This window comes from Strongylocentrotus purpuratus, unplaced genomic scaffold, assembly GCF_000002235.5.
Source record: "Strongylocentrotus purpuratus isolate Spur 01 unplaced genomic scaffold, Spur_5.0 spur5_scaffold_19, whole genome shotgun sequence".
NCBI classification, from domain to species: domain Eukaryota; kingdom Metazoa; phylum Echinodermata; class Echinoidea; order Camarodonta; family Strongylocentrotidae; genus Strongylocentrotus; species Strongylocentrotus purpuratus.
Window position 1 is genome coordinate 17,377,257 of NW_022145604.1, and position 24,214 is coordinate 17,401,470.

The following is a 24,214-nucleotide window of genomic DNA, read 5'->3' on the forward strand; positions in this document are numbered from 1 at the left end:
TTTGGGTTAGGTTAGGGCACTGGATTATAATACTGGAACCGGAAATAAATTAACTTTTTCATTACAAGATAAATTATTTGGTTTAAAATATTCAAATAATTATGCGTTGAATTGTATACTGATTGTGGTGCGACAGATGGTGTATACTTGCAAAATAAAGAAACAATTGCCCAACTTTGATACTTATTAAAATTTCGATTATAAATTACTTTAAAAACGAAAAGTATATTGCAAATTCGAATTGTAGAAATAATGAATTTACAAGAAAATGGTTTCAATTCAGGAATTTGTTTACTTAAAATGATAAATTTTCGGTATTTTCTTTCCATGAGTGTCAGAAATGAATTATTGATTTGTTAGTTTTCTGTTAACTCAACAGTTCAACAATAATTGTATCTTGAGAAGCCAATTTTATTTATGTTATAATGTAAATTACCTTGACTATATTTTGTTAATTTGTTTCAAATGAAAATCAATGAAATCCCTGTGGAGGGAAAAATATGGGGAAAAAATATTTACGATTATTTTAACAATTAAACGTGTAATATGTTTGTTACACTCAAGTTAAGGCAAAAATATAGCCATGATGCCCTGTGTCTCACGAAATGATCGCTTCCAGAGTTATTTGGATGAAGTTCAATCATACAATTAAATACGAAAAATACTATGATTCTCCTCAACTGAGGGAACGTGAACAATTTCCGTTATCATTGTTTTACTCTCAATAACTGTGTTTGCCATGATGATGGCACTTGAGATCGATTTCTTACGTGGCGAGTCTTTTTGGAGGCGAAAGGGGGGAATCCGTTAATTCTTTGTAAAACTTTTGAGGGCACCAGCGAAATTAAAACACTGCGGCTTTGGTTGCGACATTTTGTGTCGTAGGTTGGTGGCGGCCAGTACAGTTTTAATATAATCTTAATAGTGTAAAAAGTATACACGTATCCTTTGAAATGACAAGAAAATGAAGAAATTGCAAAAAAAAAAAAAAACGTTACTCTTGACAACGATGCATCTTTAGATTGTTCTAAAACTTAAAATACAATATACAGGCAAAAATTAGCTACCGTGAATGTAGGCATACACATCATTAGTTCATAGCGTCATCTTTTTGATATGCCAGTCGAAAAGCACATGGTTTGAATCGTCTTTTACATACTGACAGCCATTTTTTAAAGTTTCCCATTTGGAGGCTTTTGAAGTTCTACTTCAAATCAGTAATGGAAAAAACAAAACATGACGAGATACAAATTAACGGTCTTCCATATGCAAGAAGTGACGTAGAATCATTTTCACTGACATATTAATGATGCCTAATATACATTTTATATAGCCTGCGCAGTTCCACAGACTGACATTATGCGGATTCCCCATGGCAAAACTAAAGTCTCGGGGACCGTGCTTTTGCCCCCAAACTATGGAATAGCTAATTGCCGTGACGAAGCACTCTTCAAATCCAATTTAAAAACTTATTTGTTCAATGGAGAGATCTTATTTTGTAGAACTTAGTCGGAGCTCTTAACCAGCTAGCGCAGCTGAATATTTTTTGTATAAAAGCTGCGCTACATCATTATTATTAAAGACTTGTGACATGACAAAGCGCCGTTTACACAAATCAAGATTACTTCAAGAAAAATCGTTAAATGAATTAACATTAGCTTAAATTACGAGGAACTCAAGCATAACTGAAATTAACAAAATTAATTATCAATAAAAATTAAAAAATAACCCGGGGGGGGGGGGGGGGGGGTACTCACATATTAGGACATACGGGGGTGTGCCGCACTAATGGGTCACTTTTTCATAAAAACAAAAACAAACAACCGGTCCCACTTTAACAAAAATACCATTAAAATGGGTTCATTTTGTCAAAATTTGCACACTTTTCGAGTGATTGCCATGCGGACACTGTTTTTTTTTTTTTTTTTTTTAGTCCAAAAAATCGCAACGACTCAGCTAGCCGCTGAATAAGCGGGGGGGGGGGGGGGGGGGGGGGGGGGGGGGGGGGGGGGTAAGAGGACACTTTTTTTTTTGTCTCGAAATTTGAAAATTTGAAATTTTTCTTCGTTGGGGGGGGGGGGGGTAAGGTCACCTTTTTTAGGTCAGCCATGGGCATAATTTTTTTTTTTACTGTCGTATCTATATCGATTATATGTACATATTTTGTTACCTTTTATATGGCTTACTTTGTAAATTCTTTTCATATGCAGTTAATGTGGAAATTAAACCTAAACATTTTTTTGTTGAAAAATCGCACACCCCCCCCCCCCCCCCCCCCCCCACGCCCCCTCTTGAGCACCAGGGGAGGGGGCCCATCTCCAGAAAAAAGGTAAAATTAACGTGTACGTCCTTGTAATGCAAAACACTTTACACGTAATATGCTCTTTCATTTTCTTGCAGGAGGGTTCCTTTAGTTTCGATTTCTAAACCCCTTTAATTAGTTCATGGATATGATCTGACCCATCTACCCCTCCCCCCTACGGAAAAAAAAATGTTAAAAAGTACATGTTCCGGGTAGTTAGCGCCCTCATAGCTAGAGAGATCAGTGAGTTGGTATACTTGTTGGAAGCAGCGAAAAATATTGAATGCATGCATGCAACAGTGAAGCCAAATGTACAGCTAGATCGACGGGACGCGCGGCCGTGTTTACGGGCCGAATTATACTAGTCTACTGAGTCATATTCAGGATCTAGAAAAGCCGGGGGCGAACAGTCAGACTCAGACTTCAAGTTCAAGCTCCATTTTAAACAGGAACAGGACGGAAAATTCTCCTAACAAATAAATAACAAGTTAGTTACTTTTACTCTGATATCAATTTCTTCATAAATGTTTGCTAGCTTTGTTAAGCCGGGGTAAATATGTAAGGCCATCGATGGCCTTCGAGAATCGAGAAAACGGTGACGGTATGGTATGGCCTACTCTGTAGACTGTATGCCAGGCTAACTTAATTCAGGAAGCTTCGACGCCGACGCCGAAGGCGTGGGAGCCTCAGAGCTGCATAGGAAAACGATTCAAACAGCGGGTTGGGCGACATTATCTCAAAATATGCAAAGGGGGTAATTGCAATTTTGACTTACTAGGTTGCGCGACTCCTTGGGCATCCATGACCATGTTGAAAATCTTGCAGCCATATTTTAAACTCTCACGTCATTACGAACCCGTACTGTAGAGTCGTAGCTCGTGCACATTTTTTCCTTCATAGTAGGGTGTCTGATCGCGCACCCAATGTTGTGTGCTAAAACCCTTCCCATAGAGATTGTACGCTTTCCTATGTGGTCTACGTGCATTGCGCGACCATCCGAAATTGGTCAATGATTTTATGAAAAAATTTGAAATTCAAACCTTTATAACAAATGATCCTGAAGGCCGAAGGTGAAACTCAATAAATGAGGTGTCATATGAAAGAGCAGGTTTTTCTCCATATTCCCCATCGGGGGCCACCCCCAGAATTCTAAAAATATCTTGGTCAAAACAGCGATTGAAATGTTGTTTGCATCCTAGCTCCAAAATTTGCCACTTTCCTGAGCTGCCGCCCCGCGGCTTAAGCAGGGCTAGAGTAGAGTCTCCGGTTTGCGGCATAGCCCGGTTTGCGGCCAGGGGTATCACTTTTCAAAATAAAATCAAAATGACTCGATAATAATCATTGAAACCTACCGTGGATTCCCCGGTAAGTTCTGCGCTGCCGAAAACGTCCGTAGCAGATGCTCTTGTCGGTACGGAGTATCCGTCAGCGATGTCGGAAATCTACGACACCAGTCGGCGATGAAAATTCCAGCAGGTGCTTACTTTTAAGTTAAGAGATCGAGGCATGACTAGATCAATATTGTAGCTCTATTTGTCCGATATTTGTCCGATTGGAGGTGAAATTTGATGTTTTTGTGGAAGTATGATGGCTGTGGTCTGTCTCCTATCGCAGATATTTTGATTGTGCCACCGCATGGCCAGTTGCATGGGGTGGCCGCAAACCGGCACGTAATTACGTGATTTTCTGGTTTGCGGCGGGGGGTGTTAATACACACATAACATGCGGGATCGTGTATGATGGTATGTGTGCTGATGTGTGTACCCGCTGTGACCCGATAGTTTCTAGTAGTACGTACCCCCGTATGGGATGATCCATTCAGTAAAAAGGTGAAATTGTTTAAACTTGTAAAATTTACCGTAGCAACAGATAAACATGAGAATTTGGGTTACCCGTAGTAATTTGGTATATGCTTTGATCGTGACGTAGCGCATAAAGCTTTGTGACGTACGCGTGCCGCAAACCGGGTTACGCACGGCCGCAAACCGGGCAACTTTTACGTCTTCTAAAGTGGACAGTACTGACCACGCTGTGGGTCAGTTACGTTATTTGTGCCTTCTATTTAATAACTAAATATATGAACTCTCTATTGACGGTATTGAAGTATTCTGTGAGTAATTGCATCAAAAATAAAATCGGCAATTCCCACTGGACGGCCGCACACCGGAGCCGCTACTCTAGACGTAAGGATAATATCCAGATGCTTTTTTTTTCGCTAGCCCCAAGGGATCATTTGTTATAACAGTTTGAAAATACCCTTCCCACATTTTTGGAATCAGCTAATTAGGGAGGCGTGAGCTCCGCTCAGTCCAAACCATGGTTACATCGCGTAACATGTGCGCTTATAGTGAATGAAAGTGTGGGTGGCCGTTCCCGCCATAGAACCCGGAAGTGAATACACGTTGTAGTCAATGGCAATATCGCGGAGACAGTCTCCGCGATATTGCCATTGACTACAACGTGTATTCACTTCCGGGTTCTATGGCGGGAACGGCCACCCATACTAGTCAATGGCACATATCGCGGAGACAGCGTGGCTCAAGCTTGCAAGTCGCGCATTGGCTGAGCAACTTGCGTACGATATGCATACGCTTGCATAGCGCGCGATACAGCTGTTTGGCTAAATTTAGCAAAACAACATAACTCTGCGTGTACGTCTTTTTCGTCGATTCTGAGCAAAATGCTATGAATATTTCAGCGTTTTGAAGGGGCTGTATCTTTTGATAGAAACATCGGCAAAACTTGAAATTCGAAATGTATTATTCTGATTACATTTTTAATTCAAATATCAAACAAAAATGGTGAAAAACGATCCCAAATTGAAAATTGAAAAATCGTTCAGACACCCTATTCATAGACTCTAGAGTAGTGGCTCTGGTCTGCGGCCGATCGGCGGGAACTGCCGATTCTATTTTTATTGGAATACTCACAGAATACTTCAATACCCTCAATAAAGAGTCCATATACTTACTTATTAAATAGAAGTCACAAATAACCTAACTGACCCACAGCGTGGTCAGCATTGACCACGTTTCGAAATGCTTCGAGTTCCCCGGTTTGCGGGCACGCATTACCGGTTTGCGGCACGCGTACGTCACAAAGCTTTATGCGCTACGTCACGATGAAAGCATGTACCAAATTACTACGGGTAACCCAAATTCTCATGTTTATCTGTTGCTACGGTAAATTTGTCAAGTTTTAAACAATTTCACCCTTTCCTCGAATGGATCATCCCATCCGGGGGTAAGTACTACTAGAAACTATCGGGTCATAGCGGGTACACACATCAGCACACATACCATCATACACGATCCCGCATGTTATGTGTGTATTAACACCTCCCGCCGCAAACCAGAAAAAACACGTAATTACGTGCCGGTTTGCGGCCACCCCATGCAACTGGCCATGCGGTGGCACAATCAAAATATCTGCGATAGGAGACAGACCACAGCCATCATACTTCCACAAAAACATCAAATTTCACCTCCAATCGGACAAATATCGGACAAATAGAGCTACAATATTGATCTAGTTATGCCTCGATCTCTTAACTTAAAAGTTAGCACCTGCTGGAATTTTCATCGGCGACTGGTGCCGTAGATTTCCGACATCGCTGACGGATACTCCGTACCGACAGGAGCACCTGCTACGGACGTTTTCGGCAAAGCAGAACTTACCGTGGAATCCACGGTAGGTTTCAATGATTATAATCGAGTCATATTCATTATTTTTAAAACAAATACCCCTGGCCGCAAACCGGGTGATGCCGCAAACCAGAGACTCTACTCTAAGTCTAACTTAATCATTTTGCGGCGCTTGTTCAGAAACCTATCCAAATTTGACCAGTAACTCGGCGTGGAGATACCCCACTATATAGGGTGTCTGATCGCGCACCCAATGTTGTGTGCTAAAACCCTTCCCATAGAGATTGTACGCTTCCCTATGTGGTCTACGTGCATTGTGCGACCATCCAAAATTGGTCAATGATTTTATGAAAAAATTTGAAATTCAAACCTTTATAACAAATGATTCTGAAGGTGAAACTCAATAAATGAGGTGTCATATGAAAGAGCAGGTTTTTCTCCATATTCCCCATAGGGGGCCACCCCCAGAATTCTAAAAATATCTTGGTCAAAACAGCGATTGAAATGTTGTTTGCATCCTAGCTCCAAAATTTGCCACTTTCCTGAGCTGCGCCCCCGCGGCTTAAGCAGGGCTAGACGTAAGGATAATATCCAGATGCTTTTTTTTTCGCTAGCCCCAAGGGATCATTTGTCATAACAGTTTGAAAATACCCTTCCCACATTTTTGGAATCAGCTAATTAGGGAGGCGTGAGCTCCGCTCAGTCCAAACCATGGTTACATCGCGTAACATGTGCGCTTATAGTGAATGAAAGTATGGGTGGCCGTTCCCGCCATAGAACCCGGAAGTGAATACACGTTGTAGTCTATGGCAATATCGCGGAGACAACGTGCAGTTGTCTCCGCGATATTGCCATTGACTACAACGTGTATTCACTTCCGGGTTCTATGGCGGGAACGGCCACCCATACTAGTCAATGGCACATATCGCGGAGACAGCGTGGCTCAAGCTTGCAAGTCGCGCATTGGCTGAGCAACTTGCGTACGATATGCATACGCTTGCATATCGCGCGATACAGCTGTTTGGCTAAATTTAGCAAAACAACATAACTCTGCGTGTACGTCTTTTTCGTCGATTCTGAGCAAAATGCTATGAATATTTCAGCGTTTTGAAGGGGCTGTATCTTTTGATAGAAACATCGGCGAGACTTGAAATTTGAAATGTATTATTCTGATTACATTTTTAATTCAAATATCAAACAAAAATGGTGAAAAACGATCCCAAATTGAAAATTGAAAAATTGTTCAGACACCCTACACTACAAAAACATACCCAAAATGAAGTGAATATTCATCAAATGTTTAAATAAAGATCATGAGCTAAAAGTTGTTATGTTAATCACCTGTCTCATGTCAATTTTCTTGTTATTTTTCGGGAAACTTGATATTATTGGTATACACTTTTTCACAGGTTTCACGGCAAACCGCTGCACATTTATGCATACAGATGGTGGGTTGAAGGCGAGCGCGCGCTTGTGTGAAGTTATCTACCGTAATGTCTAATAAGGATCTTAGAGACTTAGACTGAGACATTACGGTAGATAACTTCACACAGGCGCGCAATTTCGAAACGTACACTATACCGTACACGCTATACCCTCACTCGCGCGCCTAGTCAGGAAAATGTCACGCTTAGCTGATCTTTGAACTTGGCATCTCTGCTAATATTCTCATACTCTTTCTAGTTCTAGACCCTATTTGGGATATATCTTAGGGAGGGAGAGTTAAGATTAAGAATAAGAGACATTTCTGGATTATGGTCATCCATTCGACTTTCAGCTGGGGGAGGTTTTTATGCAGACCAAAACTAAAAGTAAAATGGCAAACCCTCATAAAAATGTTATGCATTTAGTTTTGCCACTTCCCCATTCATTGTAAATGACAATGGGAAAGCAACTTTTTTCTGTTACAAGACATTTTTTTGCAATTTTGCATTAGAGCAAATTCAATATGTGAAAATTTCATAACATTATAAAGATCACGAAATTTGCTATCTGTCCTTGTAAATTAAAGGAGAATTTGTTGTCATAAAGAGTCAAGTCGTACAATGTACCATATCTCAGAAGCCCAAGGCATGATGCGCTGCATGCCATGCTACCTGAGTACATGTTAACTACATGCCTATGGCAAAAATAGTGCTGGAAAAATGCCAGATTTCATGCTCTTTTCTTTAAGGAAATGATTGGTGTTTTTTTATGAAAGATCACTTTTCTGTCACTTTGAGTTTGAGGATTTCAGAGGATAATTACTTTTGAAATCCGCAAAGAGTATAAAATACTATATTTTTGATTAATGAAATCCTGTTTACTGATTGGTTATCAATATAATCAATGTACACTTAGCATCATGTGACCAAACATAACATTGCTATGATGTTACCGATAAGAAAAATGTGCTATACCGTGACATCATCCATCCATAATTATACTGTACACGTACACAAGGCTTGGGGTCTACATGTACTTGTTTATGTAAGCAGGATTTTGGAATTAGGGCAGAAGACGAATGGGACTTTGGGAATACATGTAATTGAATGATTTTATGCATTTATATCCCATTTTTTAATGCCTTATTTGTGACAAGTTCACAAGCACAAATCGGTGCCCCTGGTAGTAAAATAAAGGTTCTTCCCGGTGTGGGTTTTGGAACATTGACCAGGCTTGCTGCCTACGGTCCTACGGAGTCGGCAAAAAAAAAAATACTTTGAGCAGCGCCATATCTTGGCGTTCACCTGTAAATATGATTTGTCGTAGCAAGTGCTGTGTGGTATGGCAGCCAATGCCGGCCATCCGACACCCTCTGAGAAAGACGGAGAAGTATCAAGTGTTCATAATTCTCTTTAATAATAGAAGCCATTTTTTCATGGAAAACTGATGTGTTGTGATGACTTGAATATATCAATATTTAGCAACTTTGTGTGAGTAAAATCACCCCCTAAAAAAGGATACATTAGGTATTACATGTGGCACAACATCCTTCTTTGATAATACAAGACAGTTTGGTCTTCTATTGGGCTGTTCTATAATTTTATTATTAGACCTACAGTACATGTACTTAATATCAAAGATGAATGGACTAGTAAGCATGTGGGAATGTGGTGGCTCAGTTGTAGTTGCTTCAAAGATTTCATGAAGCTTGAAGGCCTTTGATAATGTAAGGTACAGGTACCGCACCAAATCACCAATGACTTTTAGCCAAAAGTTGAGTGTTTTGGAATATCCAACTCCTAAAATGTTAGTGGATAAAATTATTTGTGAAGGGTAGGAAACATGATGTAACCACAAGGGAGTGCCCTCTGACCTCTGACCTCTGCTTTATGTTAAGTGTATTAATGATCTTCCTGGGCCCCCATTGCATTACCATTGATGGTAACTTTCCCATCAATGGCAACTACCATGGTAGGTTTCCATGGTAGTTACACCATTGATGGCAGAGTTACCTTCAAGATATTGAAGCATATATTAAAAGTAGGAATGGTGCAGTTTTACTGCATAATGATATGCAACATTTGCCTTGTATCATGGTCATAAAAGTGGCTGATGAAGTTCTATCCTGATAAATGCTGTTTAGTTTCCATTGGTAATCATCATGACAAGCCATGTGCATAAGTACACTGTACATTGCTGCATTATGAACTGTGGAAATGGCACTCATCATCTGCCACATGTTGACCCAGGTAAAGATTTAAGAGTAATTGATGATTCCAAGCTTAGTTTTGAGAAGCATTTTCAGTCTAAGATCAATAAAGCCAGTAAATTAACAAGCTGAACATTATTACATGTACCTGTAGTCCTGTACCTGTATATATACTTAAGGAGACTACAGAGCTACCAAGTGTCACACATTTTCGAGGGTCTGAAACGTTCTCGCGCGATTTCGAAAAAACGCTATCCCCGCGCACTTGCGCGCCGAGTCATGAAAATGTCATGCATGGCTGATCTTTGTACTTGGCATTTATGAGACTATACATGTACATGAAGATACATGTAAGGAGACTAATCCTATATACATGTACATATTGCTCTGATTAGACAGAACAAGGAATATGCACATTCTGTATGGAGTCCTGACTTGAAAAATATTTCAACCATTAGAAAATGTACATGTAGAAAGAAGGGCCACAACATTGGTCACTGAGATTGCGATTCGTCCATAGGAGCAAAAGTTAGCTCACCTATTAAAGACTCTAGACACATAACGTTGTGCGCGATATGAGTCGTGCTCTAGGAAATATGATAGAAACCTACAAATTGTTTCATTGGTATGACCAAGAAGTGGTGCCAGACTTTATAGGCCAGGTGTCAACCAGAGGTCATAGTAAAAAGCTGTATATTCCAAGGTCCATCTCTGAGAAACATAATAACTCCTAAACATGAACCGGTAAGCAGAAAAATAAGAGGAAAAGAATGGCGCAAGTTTGAAATACATCAGACTTAAGTTAAAGTTAAGAGAGTTATGAATGTTTGAAATTTGAGATCACTAAATGAATCTAGATGCAAATTTCAAATTGGCAATTTTGTCTTGGCATAGTGGACAACTCTCCCATTTGTCGTATAGAAAAGTATCATTACATTCTCTTTTTCTCCTAAGTGCCTTCTCCTCTTGGGAAAGTTGTCGAGCACTACGTCACAGTGACAATACCGATTCAATCAATTTGAAATGCCATACACTGTAGGTACATGTATAGTGATTACAAATTTCAAATATTCATAATTTCCTATTTTTTGTGGGATTTCATTCCAACTTTCACCAGTCTGCTTCTCTGATTTTCCTGCTTTCTTTTAGAGTAGTTGAATCTTGAATCTTGATTCTCTTTTAATACCTGCTTTATATACCACAATACCAATTTACTATCTATTAAAATATTTATATCTCACCCTCACAGGTACATGTAAAACAAAAGTGGGAAACGAACGTAAATCTGTTGGCACTCACAACTGAGAACATCTGAGAAACGACCGAATCAGTAATCTTGATCTATTTGAAGCCTAAGGACTAGATTTAAGCTTCACCATGGGTGGTTCAATCAGCAAACTATTTTCCGGTTTATTTGGCAAGAAAGAGATGAGAATATTGATGGTTGGATTGGATGCTGCTGGAAAGACGACTATCCTCTACAAACTCAAGCTTGGTGAAATTGTCACAACCATCCCAACAATAGGTATGGATGAATACAAGAATTAGTTGAAGGAGAGCTAACCCCAAAGAATAAGTGTAGGTATTCTGAAAAAACAAGATGAATTCCTGCCTTTTGATGTACAATAAATCTTACGAATGTGTACAAGAGATCTTCTTGGGATATATCTATTTAGGATGTGACAATAATTCCACAGAAATAGAATGAAGGTGTCTGCTATACTAAGTGCATACCAAGATACATGTACAGTGGTAGTACAGGTTGACAGGGTTTTGGTTAGAGAATGGGTCTTTATAGGTTTGCACACACCAGACTGGAGTACATGTAGGTACACGTGAAACATAATCATTTTACATTTAGTGTTGATTTGGTGGTTAACCCTTACTGTACTGGGGGGGGGGGGGGGCCTCCCAGGCCCCCCCCCCTCGACATTTTCGGAGATTGCACCGCAACCACTTGGAATTTTGAATTGTCATTTCATGACTTTTTTTCCCTCAAGTCTTACGCACATTTTGATACCATTTTCGTCAAAATCGGAAATACCTGTAAGGTGTTACATAACAATTAGTATGCGCATGTCATCAAAAATATGCTACATTTTATGCAAATTTATGCAATTAACCTATACATTTTCAAATAAAAAAAATAATGTAACCTCATAAATTTGAGATGAAGGAAACATTTATTCATTACATTTTCAACATTCTTCACAAGTCTACAGACAAATATGTAGAGTTTTCTGTAAAAAGGCATAAAATTAGCATTTTGCATAATTAATTAGGCTATAACGACAAAAATTTGCATATTAGGAAAACACTAATTATACCATCTTGTCCCTTACGTAAATATCTACAAACATGTAAATTTTCGCGTTCATCAGACTTTCGACGGCCGAGATCATAGGGGGGAGGGGTCTCTCAGGACACAGATTCAGGAACTACATGTATGTTGGTCTCTTCTCAAGGCCTGCTGGTCTGAACAACCCATCTATGATCTATCGCATGATGATAACTGATAAGCAATCCAGAATTAGTTTTGTAACTTACCAGTATATAGTGAAGACTGAAGAGCATACTCATTATCACAACTCTATATACGATTTGATAATAAGACATCATGATATACTGTACTACCAGACATATTTTGATGTTATTTAATTCTTTGATATTTTTGCAGGTTTCAACGTAGAGACAGTGGAATACAAGAACATAAGCTTCACAGTGTGGGATGTAGGTGGTCAAGACAAAATCAGGCCACTGTGGAGGCATTACTTCCAGAACACACAAGGTAAATTACAGTTATATTGAACAGCTGATATCATCTAATTTTGTTGTATTGATCTAAATGTATATATGCCTTTTTTGGAAGAATTATTCTGAATGGTTTCTTATTTAAAGCCCCCCCCCCTTGTTCATGGATTGGTTTAAAGGTGGGGTGAAATCCAAACATAAGTTGATTCCTGTTGATGTGCAGGGCTGCATACAAGTTATATTTGTTATAAAAACATCTAAATATATTACAAAGAATTTTAAATATATCTTAAAATGGTTTTCTCAGACCAGCTAAGCTCCACCCTAAAAAAATGCTCCAGATCTCATTCATCTTGTGACATCATCTGTCAATCATTAGTGAGCTAATAAGAGACAGTGGTATGTAGCTGCACCAGAGCTGGCCACCTCTTTACAATAGACCATACAATAACAACATACTACATAGGAGTTGCTATGTCAGACATGCTGTAGCATCACTAGGAAAAGAAAGGTAATGTGGAGGTATTGTATTAAAAAATGCAATTCTTTTATGAGCATGTGCCTAAAGTCGTCTGGGTCTCTAACTCTCTATTGCTTCTTTTTGTTTATGTAGGTATCATTTTTGTGGTAGACAGCAATGATAGGGAACGTCTCGCAGAGGCAAAGGAGGAGCTGAATCGCATGCTTAGCGAGGACGAACTCAGGGATGCAGTCCTTCTAGTATTAGCAAACAAACAGGTAATATTAAGGATGATTTTGAGTTCGTGCCATGTGATTACATTGTTAAAGAATCTTCTAGAAGTTATAGAGAAGTTTGAAATTGAAGTGAAAACAATTAAAAACATGTTCATAAATTGTTAGATTAGATGTCACTCATAGATCATCATGAACAATATTACAAGGTGTTATGATCAACAATGGAATATGAAAACACTAGGGAAGAAAATATGTTAACCTACAACTGTAGGGTTTGTCTTAAAAGGTAGGTCACAAACATGTTACATTTCATCATATCTGTCGACAGTTTTTCATAGACTATTGATATGATGGGCCATATATATTAAAAAAAAAATTTGGTGAAGCTCTGTGAGGTTGGCCATAATTTAGAGAAAGTTTTATGATTTGAATGTTACTTGATTTTCATTCTATTGCAGTCAATTTGATGCTTGAGACATCTAGACCAAGTCTGTGCGGACTGGAGATTTGTTTTCTTCTTTTTTCGTCGGAAATGAAATAAATCGACATGTACTGAACCCTGTTAGTTATACACAGTGCTAGAATGAATGTATACCATTGTTTCAGTGTAATACAGGCCTGATAATTACCAGATTTTTCCCCAATTTTTTTTCCCTGATTTAAAAAAAAAAATTTAATACCGATTTTACCTTTATTTTCCTGATTTTTCCCTTATATTCCCTATTTTTTCCTTTCTTTCCCTGTTTTCTCCAATTTTTTTAGTCAAAAGCGGGGAATGTTGTTGTTAGATGCCATTTTTTTTCCAGAATCTTTTTTTTGTTACTCAAGGGGGAGGGTGATTGAGGAAAGAGAATTTTTTTTTTTTTTTTTTAGTGCTCACTTTCTTCACCCCTGGTAATACTAGTTCAAGAAGAAGAGTGAAGACATAGATGCACCAATGTATTTTCAATTGGTGTATGTGTTTTACACCTTGACTTATTGTGACTATGGTATTATGTGTTCTATTGACAGGATCTTCCCAACGCCATGAAAGCAAATGAAGCAAAAGAAGCACTACAACTGTCAGGCTTGAATCAACGAAAATGGTACATCCACAGCACGTGTGCCACCACAGGTGACGGACTCTACGAAGGCCTCGACTGGTTGTCTAATGCTCTGAAGAAATAATAAGATTATCTCTAGAAAGTCAAGTTGTAATTAATAATCAAATGAAGATAGGTAACTTCCGCTTTTCATCAAATCTGTCTAGGTGTAATTACATATTGTCTCTCCGAAGGTCCAACTTTAAAGGGTAGTGAGATTTTCATATTTAGAAAGAAACATGCTTTATTTTGAAGTCAAATCCCTCGTACTACTCACCCATATAGGGATTATATCTAGTTCACACATGCCATGGTCCATCTATATACCGGGTAATGCACACACACACACACACACACAAAATTATCAGTGCAAATGTACACATACAGTGGCCATTTCTGTTTTGCTGATGGCTACCAAACTTAGCATGAACCATCAGTAGTTTGTACTCACCAGAAGACATACCGGTATATATATATTGTGTGCGTAGGCAAGACCATGCATGCCGTGTGGCTCTTACTTTTATTTATTTATATAAACAAAAATTTGAGGCAGTTTGCCATGGTATGTGTGAATGAGGTGTTGACATCAGAAATATTTGTATGGCATGAGAGTATTCCACTTTCATTTTAATAATTAGTAGCTTCTTGGGCAAACTGTAATATACCCTGAATTTGTAGTAATGGAAAAACGGTTACAGCAAGGCTTCTCAACCTATACCAGGGACCCATTTCACAAAGCCTTTTATCAATGACAAATTACAAAAATCAGTGACAAATCTGCTGATAACCAATCAGAAGCAAGGATTTCACTAGCTTATAACAAAAACTGTCATTTGTCACTGATGACAAGTTTTGTGAAACGGGGCCCAAGGCTCCACACTGCATAGACGAGCCCTATGTGGAACTTTCAAAATCGTGGCCTTGGGTGTCCAGACTTAGATTTTTGATGCCCGGTTGTCCTGGCGCCTGCTAGTGACGAAGACTGCCTAGAATACATAGTGATCACACAAAGCAGATGGAACTACAGCAAAACAAATGCAAAGGCTAAGAATTGATGCAACCCCACTTCCTTTTAAAGACTGACAACACTTCTGGGCCAGAAGGGATTAGACCACACAGCGAGGTCACTGACAGGTGGCTATCTCATTAACTCAGCTCTCAACTAACATAAGAAAAAGGGGATCATGGGGGACCAACAGGCACCGATTGGGGTAGTTTTCTATATAGAGGGAGCAAGTAGCTCCAAGTAGGACAGTAGGGCTTTAAATGCCGACAGGCGTTAAAACAAAACAAAACAAAACAAAACTAAACTATTGTAGCAAGAAAGCTATGATTGCAGATCTTCTGCAAGAGGGTATTATGGTTCTTACATTTATACAAATTTGAGTCTATCAGTGAATACCTTTCTTGTAAACGGTGTGTACATTTTTTCAAAGTTTTTCATGTGCTTTTTGATTTTGTTATTAAAGAAAAAGATTTCATTCATGATTATGAACACCGTGCAACCATATGTTTTGCACACCGATCTCTAAGTCCCCTTGTATGTGGTGTTTATTTGTTTGATATTTTTTGTGTGAAATTCCCTGCTAATCCTTAAGCCTTGGTCAGATATGACGTTCAAAACCGCATTAAAAAAAATCCACTGTGTTTTTGCATATATTTTACTTGTAAATGAATTGCAACTGCGCACAACAAACGTTTCGTGTTATGAGATACAGAAATGCGACACTTGATAGAATAAATAAAATAAAATAAAAAAACACTGTGGTTTTGCCACGTCTTATCTGAACAAGCCTTTACTTTTACTTGATCTTGGATGGAAAAAATATTATTAATGAAGGAGGTACATGAGCCTTAGCAGCTCATGCTAATTGATTGGGATGCATAAGGACTGTTCGGTGGGCAAAACATTGAGTCTGACAGACATAACAGCAGTTAGTCAATTCCATACTGAAGTTAGAAATGTGGGTATGTTTACTTATTTTTGTCTTTATCCGTTGTCCAAAGAGTTGTTGCATTGCTGGTTAAAGTCTATTTGCACTAGTTTGGCCAGGGAGGATTAGACCTCCCTTCGTGGTCACTGGCAGGTGGTTATCTCATCAAATCAGCTCTCAATTAACATAAGAAAAAGGGAACCATAGGGGATCGACGGGTACCGCTTGGGCCTTGTTGGCTATATAGATGGAGCAAGTAGCTACATGTACAAGTAGTGCAGTCCAGCTTTCAGGCTTTATGTAACTAAATCTTGAGAAAAACCATCTACATTTGTAGATTTGTGATAAAAAGCCAGTTTAACGGTTGTGTTTCCCCTCTGAAGAAATACAGTATAAGAGCAGGGGGGTCTAAATGCTGGATGAAATTACAGAATGGGTCAATGGGGAGCCTCAACGGGTATACATGTAGAATGCAATGATTCTCTTCTTGATGCATCTGGGGGCATTTCACAAAACTTGTCATCAGTGACAAAGACACTTTGTTATAAGCTACTGAAATCCTTGCTTCTGATTGGTTATCAGCAGATTTGTCACTGATTTTAGTCATTTGCCATTGAAAAACAGGCTTTGTGAAACGGGTCCCTGGTGTCATTTTTGGCGGCTCGACAGATGCTTGCAAGTATCTGACCTCCTGCCTTCTATGTTTACTATAAACAAAAAGGACTCTCCTGTGAAGCAGGGCCATCTCGCATCATCCACTGTTTTCCAAGGATAAATGTGACGTCTTCCAGATGTGCTTGGGAGTGAGGGCACGTGGAGATTATTAGGGTGATGGGAAGAAAGAGATGTCCACTCATTATTAATCCATTTCAGGTATTACACGTACATGTATCTCCAAGTGATGCAATTTGTGCAGCTATTATGCACATTTACTCTGTCTTTATGCTGGTAGGGGTCTAATGGTAAGTCGAATGTTTTTTAAAGTGTTTTATGTTGCTGTAATGACAGCATACTGTAGCAATGATGACTAAAAACAGGATTCTAATATATAATATACATGTATTGTGTAGTCGTTCTATTGTAAATGTTATGTGAATTTGTATTGAAATCTAGATATGATATTTTGATATTCCTTTTTTTTAATAATTAGGATTTAGAAAGAAAAGAGAGATAAAGAGTCTGTTTCTGATGGGCATGGAACGTTTTGTGTAATAGAAGTGTCCATAGATAGTGGTTTTTTTTGTAATCAAAGAATGTAAAATAAAGTTTTGTTCATCTTAATAATGAATAATTACACCTTAGGAAACATTTGTAATGGTAATAACAAATTAAAGGGTCTACCGGTGTGTGTATATGTATTGCCCAACAACATATTCCAGTATATATTGTAAACATTCACTGTTAGATTATTTTATTTCAAAATGATATAATGGTGATGGCTGTAGGACAACTTGATATTTATGATTCTTGATGTTTTTTCTTTGTTTTTGTTTGTTATTTGTATGGGTGGTTCAATATTTATCCTGGATGCCAACTAGTCTGCAAGCACAGACCCTGGTCAGTCGTAAAAGTGAGTCTGCACTATAAGACTACCATAGGCCATGTACTGTAGCTGCTCCTGACACAACCAGTAGGTAGCTGGGCTAGACTTCTCTCAAGGCACAATGATTTTTTGATTAAGTGTCAAATTAGGGTCTGTGCCGGCAGACTAGATGCCAACTACTATTACATTCCTTCTTGTGTAATATGTGGAACATTTTAATTATTGGAGAAGGATTTACTTTTTTCTTATATTCTTTATTTTCGGTCTTGATGAATAGTATCTAATCTATGAAGTACCTAATATATGATAGTCCAGATAATATGTCTTGGCCATATTTCATTTCATTTTGTCCTTTTTCCTTTGGTTCTTTTTCTAACTTTTTTTGGGCATAATAATAGGTTACCTACATGTAAGTGTAGACATCTGTTTTTTATTGATGTATACATTTATTTGGAAAGGAACAGATTATACATGCTCTGTTGAAAAAAAGCTTGATTTGTTTTACATTTAGAATGTTTGTACTTAATTGGCATTGTTTAACCCTGAGGTGATGTTGCTTCTCTATATTTTCACAAAGATTGGTTTGCTTTATGTAATACACATCTTTAATTCCATTGTAGTCAGGAAAGTAGACATTCATTTATTGTAATACATGTATAGACAGCTTTTGGGGTAAGATAGTGCTTTTGGCAAGCTTCGGTGCCCATGGCTCTGAAATGTACTAATACATTCAAATTTGATGCCTACATCTTTGTGTTCATTTATTATTTCATTCACCTATTATGAATAGTAATATTTTCACAGTCAGAATGCAGATTGCGTACATTGATTGTTGCTAGGTAGGACAAACATTATGGCTTGTCCTACCTAACAACACATAATGTATGCAATTTGCATTCTGACTATTGAAATACAATTATTTGTAACAGGTGTATGAAATAATTTGTAACAAGGCACTTAACAAAGATTTGTGCATTCAATTATTTGAGTACATCACGAAAATGGCCTACCGGTATTGTATTTTAATCTGACACTGTCTCAATGTCCCCTTCACTCGCTCTTTGCATGTGTCACATAGACCAGTGGTTCATAACCCTGTAGTCATCATCACAGGCCTGGGGTTGATGGTGTTTTTTTTTACAAGGGTAGCATTGATAAAACAATCCCACTTGGTTTCTGTGTACAATTGCATTAAACATGGGAGAGAGGAGGGGGCAGGGTATAAAGTACCAATAAGCTGTTAGTTGAGTTCATGAATGGGGTTAAGATTTACTGATGTAAACCTTACTGTTTCATTTTTGACAAACCTTGCCTCTTTCTTTGGTCAGAATGGAGAAGGTAACTAGAGCAAACATCTGTATTGTATACGGTTGGAAGTTGCAAAGAAATATCTGTAGTGATCTATGTGGCAATATAACCAAGAAAAACTTATAGAGTGAGAATCTTCCTCAGAATCTTCCTTTTAAGTTTTCCCCAGGCGGGAGACTAGACTAAGATCCATCTGATCATTATAGCATTACTTAGCTTAACCTAATCTATATGCATTCATATCTTTGATTTTCTTGTTTTGTTTTCAAGTAGATCTATGGTGAGTATCAGCCCAATCAATTCAGATGTTGTGTCCTTAAAGAGTGCTTTACAGCTTGTATGATGCATTCTTCTACATGTACTTGTATGTTGAGCATGTGAACTCATGAAGGCAGTAGACATGTCATTCTAGACCACAGAGCTAATGGGTAGTGCCACTGAACTCAAGATTGCACATGTTGTACCTGCCCCATGTGTTTCTAAAAAAAAAAATTATAATTTGGGAATATTAAGCCTCACATTTGCTTTTATATTAATCTGGAAGAGTTGTTATGTACAACTTTAATCACATTCTTTTGTATTTAGTAATTACATTGTATCAGGATTGTTAGGTACATGTAATAAACAAATAAATTTCACTAAATGAGATTTAAACATTGTCCTGTTGTGTTAATTGATCAGCTATCCAGTCTACACGTATATGGTATTTGCATTAGGAATACAGAACTGGGCTGGAAATAAAAGTATTGATCATGAAAACAAAGAACAGCTTCACACGATCGATTAAGAGAGAGAGAGAGAGAGAGAGAGAGAGAGAGAGGAGGAGAGGGGGGGGGGGGGGGTGAGAGAGAGTTTTTTTTTGTTGGGGGGAGGGGCGATACAGATAGAGATGGAGAAAAAATAGTGAAGAGAGAGAAAAGGGGTAGAATGGGAAAGAGGGAGAGAGAGAACAGAAAGACAGTGAAAGAGAGAGAAGTGGAGAAAGGGAGAAGGAGCATTTTCTCAAGAACATGCATGTGGAGTAATATATTTTCAACAAACGTTTTAAAAACTGTCTTCTCTACTGAGAGCGGTTTTGGAGCACATGATTCCCCGCAAAATTTAAGCCACTTTTATGAGCATAATAGTAGATCCACTGGAATTTCTTGGCTAAAGGAGATAGTGCAGGCGCGTAGCAAAGGGGGGGGGGGGGGGGGGGCGGTGGGGGCGGTCGCCCCCCCCCCCCAAACCCCCCCCAAAAAAAAAACAACGCCGGCCCCCCCAAAAAAGAGAGAGAAAGAGAAGAAAAAAAGTGAGGGGACGTAGGAAGAAAAAGGGGAAAAGGAGTCGAGAACGGTACAACGAATAGTCTCCTTTCTCTAATAATTTAATGAAACGCGAAAGCTTCCGCGCTTCACGCGGAAATGGGGAAACTGAGTTCAAATTAAGGATTAAGAGTTGTCTTCTTTGTGTAATAATACGTCAGAGCTTCCGCGCTTCGCGCAGGAGGGGGGGGGGCTGAATTCAGACAAGGATTATGAGTCGAGAAAGGTTCAACGAATCGTCTTCTTCTCTATTAATTTAATGAAACGTCAAAGCTTCACGTGAGAGGGGGAGGGAGGGAACAGAAATCAGACAAGGATTAAGAAGTCGCGAACGGTACTTTGAGTCGTCTTCTTTCTCTAATGATTTAATGAAACGTCAATTCTTTGCGCGAGAGGGGGGGGGGGGGGAACAGAAATCAGACAAGGATTAAGAAGTCGAGAACGGTACTTTGAGTCGACTTCTTTCTCTAATAATTTAATGAAACTTCAAAGTTTTGCGCGGGAGGGGAGGAAACTGAATTCAGATAAGGATTAAAAGTCGAGAACGGTACATCGAATCGTCTTCTTTCTCTAATAAATTAATGAAACGTCAAAGCTTTCGCGCTTCACGCGGGAGGGGGACTGAATACAGATAAGGATTAAGAGTCGAGAAAGGTACAACGAATCATCTTCTTTGTCTAATAATACGTCAAAGCTTTCGCGCTATGCGCAGGAGGGGCGGACTGAATTCAGACAAGGATTGCGAGTCGAGAAAGGTACAACGAATCGTCTTCTTTCAAAGGGGAAACTCCCCCCTCCCTGCACCCACCCACCCTAGGGAGCGCGCTTCGCGCGCAATTTAAGTGATTCGCACGCTTCGCGTGCTCATTACCGCCCCCCTAAAATAAAATCCTGGCTACGCGTTTGAGATAGTGACCTTGTCATTCAACACAACGCTCTCTATTATTTCCAGTTTCATGAAGTGTCTGCGACGGAACGTAGAAACACTCGATGCTTATAATTACTTTTAATTATAATATTTCATGTTTCAGGATTCAATGTAGGCCTATTTATCGGTCTTATGTAATTTGAACATGGATATATTAGTTTACTAAAAGGATACTAAGGAAAAAAATATGGATACATTTTGATGATGAAAAAACAATAGTTAATATCGATTTTCGTTTGTGGCTTTTTCGTTTCCTTAAATCCCCACTGCACTACTTATAGCTACTTGCGCCCTCTATATAGCAAACAATGCCTTATCGATGACCATTTGTCACCGGCCCATCCCCTTTTTCTTACTTAAATTGAGAGCTGATTTGATGAGATAACCACCTGTCGGTGACCATGCAGGGAGGTATAATCCCTCCTGGCCAAACTAGTGTAGAGGGGCTTTTAATTAAACAATTTAGATGTCTTCATGCATATTTCTATATTAAAATTCTTTAACACTATAAACTGAATTGAAGAATATCGGGATAAATCTGATAAAGAAGGACATGCAAATACTGAATTATATGGGTAAAGAAAAGATAACAATTAATACAAATGAAAAATCCTCATATCAATTTCTTGAATAATGTTCCTGATTGTCCATAAATACTTTTAACCGTTTTTTTTTACGAAGTAGTTACTCTATTTCAATGTAGTACACATTTTTTTTTTTTTATTAATTTCGAACAGGGTATTACCGTGAACAAAAAGAACTGTCATAAAATGTCGTCTCAATCTATCATCCTGAGGAATTCCCGTAGAAACCATGAGAAAGCAGTGAATTCATTCTACTAGTTTCTACTGTTTTTTTTTCTTTAGAGACCAGTAGAGTCTACTGGTTTCAGGAGGAACTGTAAAGTCAAACCAGAAGAAACCATTAAGAGGAGGCGCTTTCGTGGGGGGGGGGGGGGGCAGGGCAGGGTAGGGGGCACAGTGCCCTCCCACTTTTTCAAGTACCCCAAAGTGCCCTTTTTACATAGGAAAGAGCCCCTTTTACTTTGGCAAGTGCCCCTATTAATTTGTAAAAGTGCCCCTTCCCCTTTTCACCTCTTATAAGTGGCCGTTTCCCTTCTACATGTTCCCATTTTCCTTTGCAATAGGTGTCCATTTTCCATTCTCATAAGTGCCCCCTTTTACTTCTGACAAATGTCCTTTTCAAATCTGAGAGGTGCCCCTTTTACTTTGACCAGTGGTGATCTTTTTCCTTTGTAAGAAGTGCCCCTTCCTTTTAATAACTACCCCTCTTTAATTTGGATAAGTGGACCTTATATTTTCACTTGTGCCTTTTTCCTAATGATTAGTGCCCCCATTTAAAAAGAGCCCCTTCCCCCTTCTCACAAATGCCCGTTTTTTTCCTTTGAAAAGTGTTCCTTTTCATTTTCATAAGTGCCCCAATTAAAATCTGAGAGATACTCGTTTTACTTTGACAAATGCCCCTTCCCCTGAAAAGTGCCCTTTTCATCTCTGATGAGTGTTCCTTTTCACCTCTAATAAATGCCAACTTCTTCCTTTTTTAATTTTTTTTTTATAGAAAGTGCCCGTTTTGTATTCTCATAAGTGCCCCTTTTCAAAAATGATACGTGCCCTTTTTTCTTTCTATTAAGAAACCCATCCCCTTTTTTTTTTTTTTATAAATGCCACTTGATTACCTCTTTTAAAAGCCCCCCATCAAAATATAATGGGTGCCCCTTTTCCGTCGATAAATGCCCATTTCCAATTTTCATAAGTGCCTTTTTTCATCCATGGTGAGTGCCTTTTTTTTTTGGTGTAAGAAGTGCCCCATTTTCACCTCTGATAATTACCTTTTGTACTTTGACACGTGCTCCATTTCTTTTTTTTAAAATAATTTTCTTATCTATTTCGATAAGTGTTCCTTTTTGCTCTCATCATTAAACGTGACCCTATTTTCAAGCGACTGAGATCAATTTTCCCCAAAAGCTACCTGCATGGCAACGCTCGCTCGCATTTATACATGATTAATTATGTTACTTATCAAAGGTCTTTTTCAGTCTTCCGTTATGAGAATGGGATAATAACCCCACCAGGAATGTGTTTTCCCCTCTTTATAAGGTGTGATTTTTTCGCACTGAGACCTCACAAATCTTAATTTGTTTTCATCGCTCGCTTCACTCGCTCGCAAATGAATTTTCTGAATATCATGCCCAATTGCAAAGTATGCATGCTTTAGCAATATCTTGTATGATGTATAAAGAGCCTGGAAACAAAAATTGAAATCATCCCAGATAATTTAACCACAATATAGTGGTATATACCAATGTCTAAACAATTGTATATTTTTGCCTTTAGATTTTCCTTTTTAGGTGCCCTTTGTTTTTAGAAAATATTGGATAACAACCAGGGGCGTCGCTAAACGGGGGTGCGACAGCCCCCCCCCCCCCCCCACCTGTCAGGATATTGTCGGTAAAATTGCGCTGATGTCGGGAAAATGAGTAAAGGGGGAGGGGGGAAATGCGAGGGAAAGAAAAAAAAAAGGAAAAGGAAGAGAAACAAAAAGAAGGAAATAAAGGAAACAGAATAGAAGAAAGAAAGAGAGAAAAGAAAAAGAGGAAGGAGAGGAAAGAAGAAAAAAGAAAGAAAAGGAGAAAAGCAAAAAAAGATGAGAACAAGGAAACAGAATAAACGGGGGTGGGGAGAGGAGAGAGAGGGGGTAAGGGCCTGAGAGAAGAGGAGTCGGAGTAAGAGAGGGGGGGGGGGAGGGGATGTTGACTCACCAAGTCGAGGTACAAAAAGATACGCATAGATCATTATGTTTCTGTTTCGGGTTCGCTGTGTCGGTATTCTTGCTCGATCCTCGTGTGCTATATCAATGCAGAAGTTTGAAGTCGGTGAAATGTATTATGTCAGTCGGCCGGCAATTTTTGTTCCCCCTACGAACTGTGACTTTTTATCGGACAAAGGAACATTTTTGAAAATTTAGACAATGTTTAACAGTCGGTACAACGAATCGTCTTCTTAATTCTCTCTAATAATTTAATAAAACGTCAAAGCTTCACGCGGGAGGGGGAAAACTGAATTCAGAC

At 38.8% G+C, this 24,214-nt stretch overlaps 1 protein-coding gene across 2 annotated transcripts; it reads left to right on the top strand.

Moving 5' to 3' along the window:
• Positions 1-2,668: 2,668 nt before the first annotated feature.
• Positions 2,669-14,461, top strand: LOC578243 (ADP-ribosylation factor). Of its 2 annotated transcripts, XM_030990450.1 has the most exons (5): positions 2,669-2,789; positions 10,830-11,105; positions 12,258-12,368; positions 12,945-13,069; positions 14,039-14,194. In XM_030990450.1, exons 2-5 carry the CDS (start codon positions 10,958-10,960, stop codon positions 14,192-14,194), a joined length of 540 nt encoding a protein of 179 aa, XP_030846310.1. In that variant the 5' UTR covers positions 2,669-2,789; positions 10,830-10,957. The 2 variants fall into 2 exon arrangements, with proteins under 2 accessions (XP_030846310.1, XP_030846311.1); XM_030990451.1 differs by lacking the exon at positions 2,669-2,789 and having other exon boundaries at positions 10,958-11,105; positions 14,039-14,461.
• Positions 14,462-24,214: the final 9,753 nt, after the last annotated feature.

What these genes read in the sequence shown, in the direction of transcription:
- LOC578243 (XM_030990450.1), top strand. Translation starts at nt 10,958, where the DNA reads ATGGGTGGTTCAATCAGCAAACTATTTTCCGGTTTATTTGGCAAGAAA. An exon ending in CACAACCATCCCAACAATAG is followed by an intron (nt 11,106 to 12,257) that starts GTATGGATGAAT and finishes ATATTTTTGCAG; the next exon opens with GTTTCAACGTAGAGACAGTG. An exon ending in TAGTATTAGCAAACAAACAG is followed by an intron (nt 13,070 to 14,038) that starts GTAATATTAAGG and finishes TTCTATTGACAG; the next exon opens with GATCTTCCCAACGCCATGAA.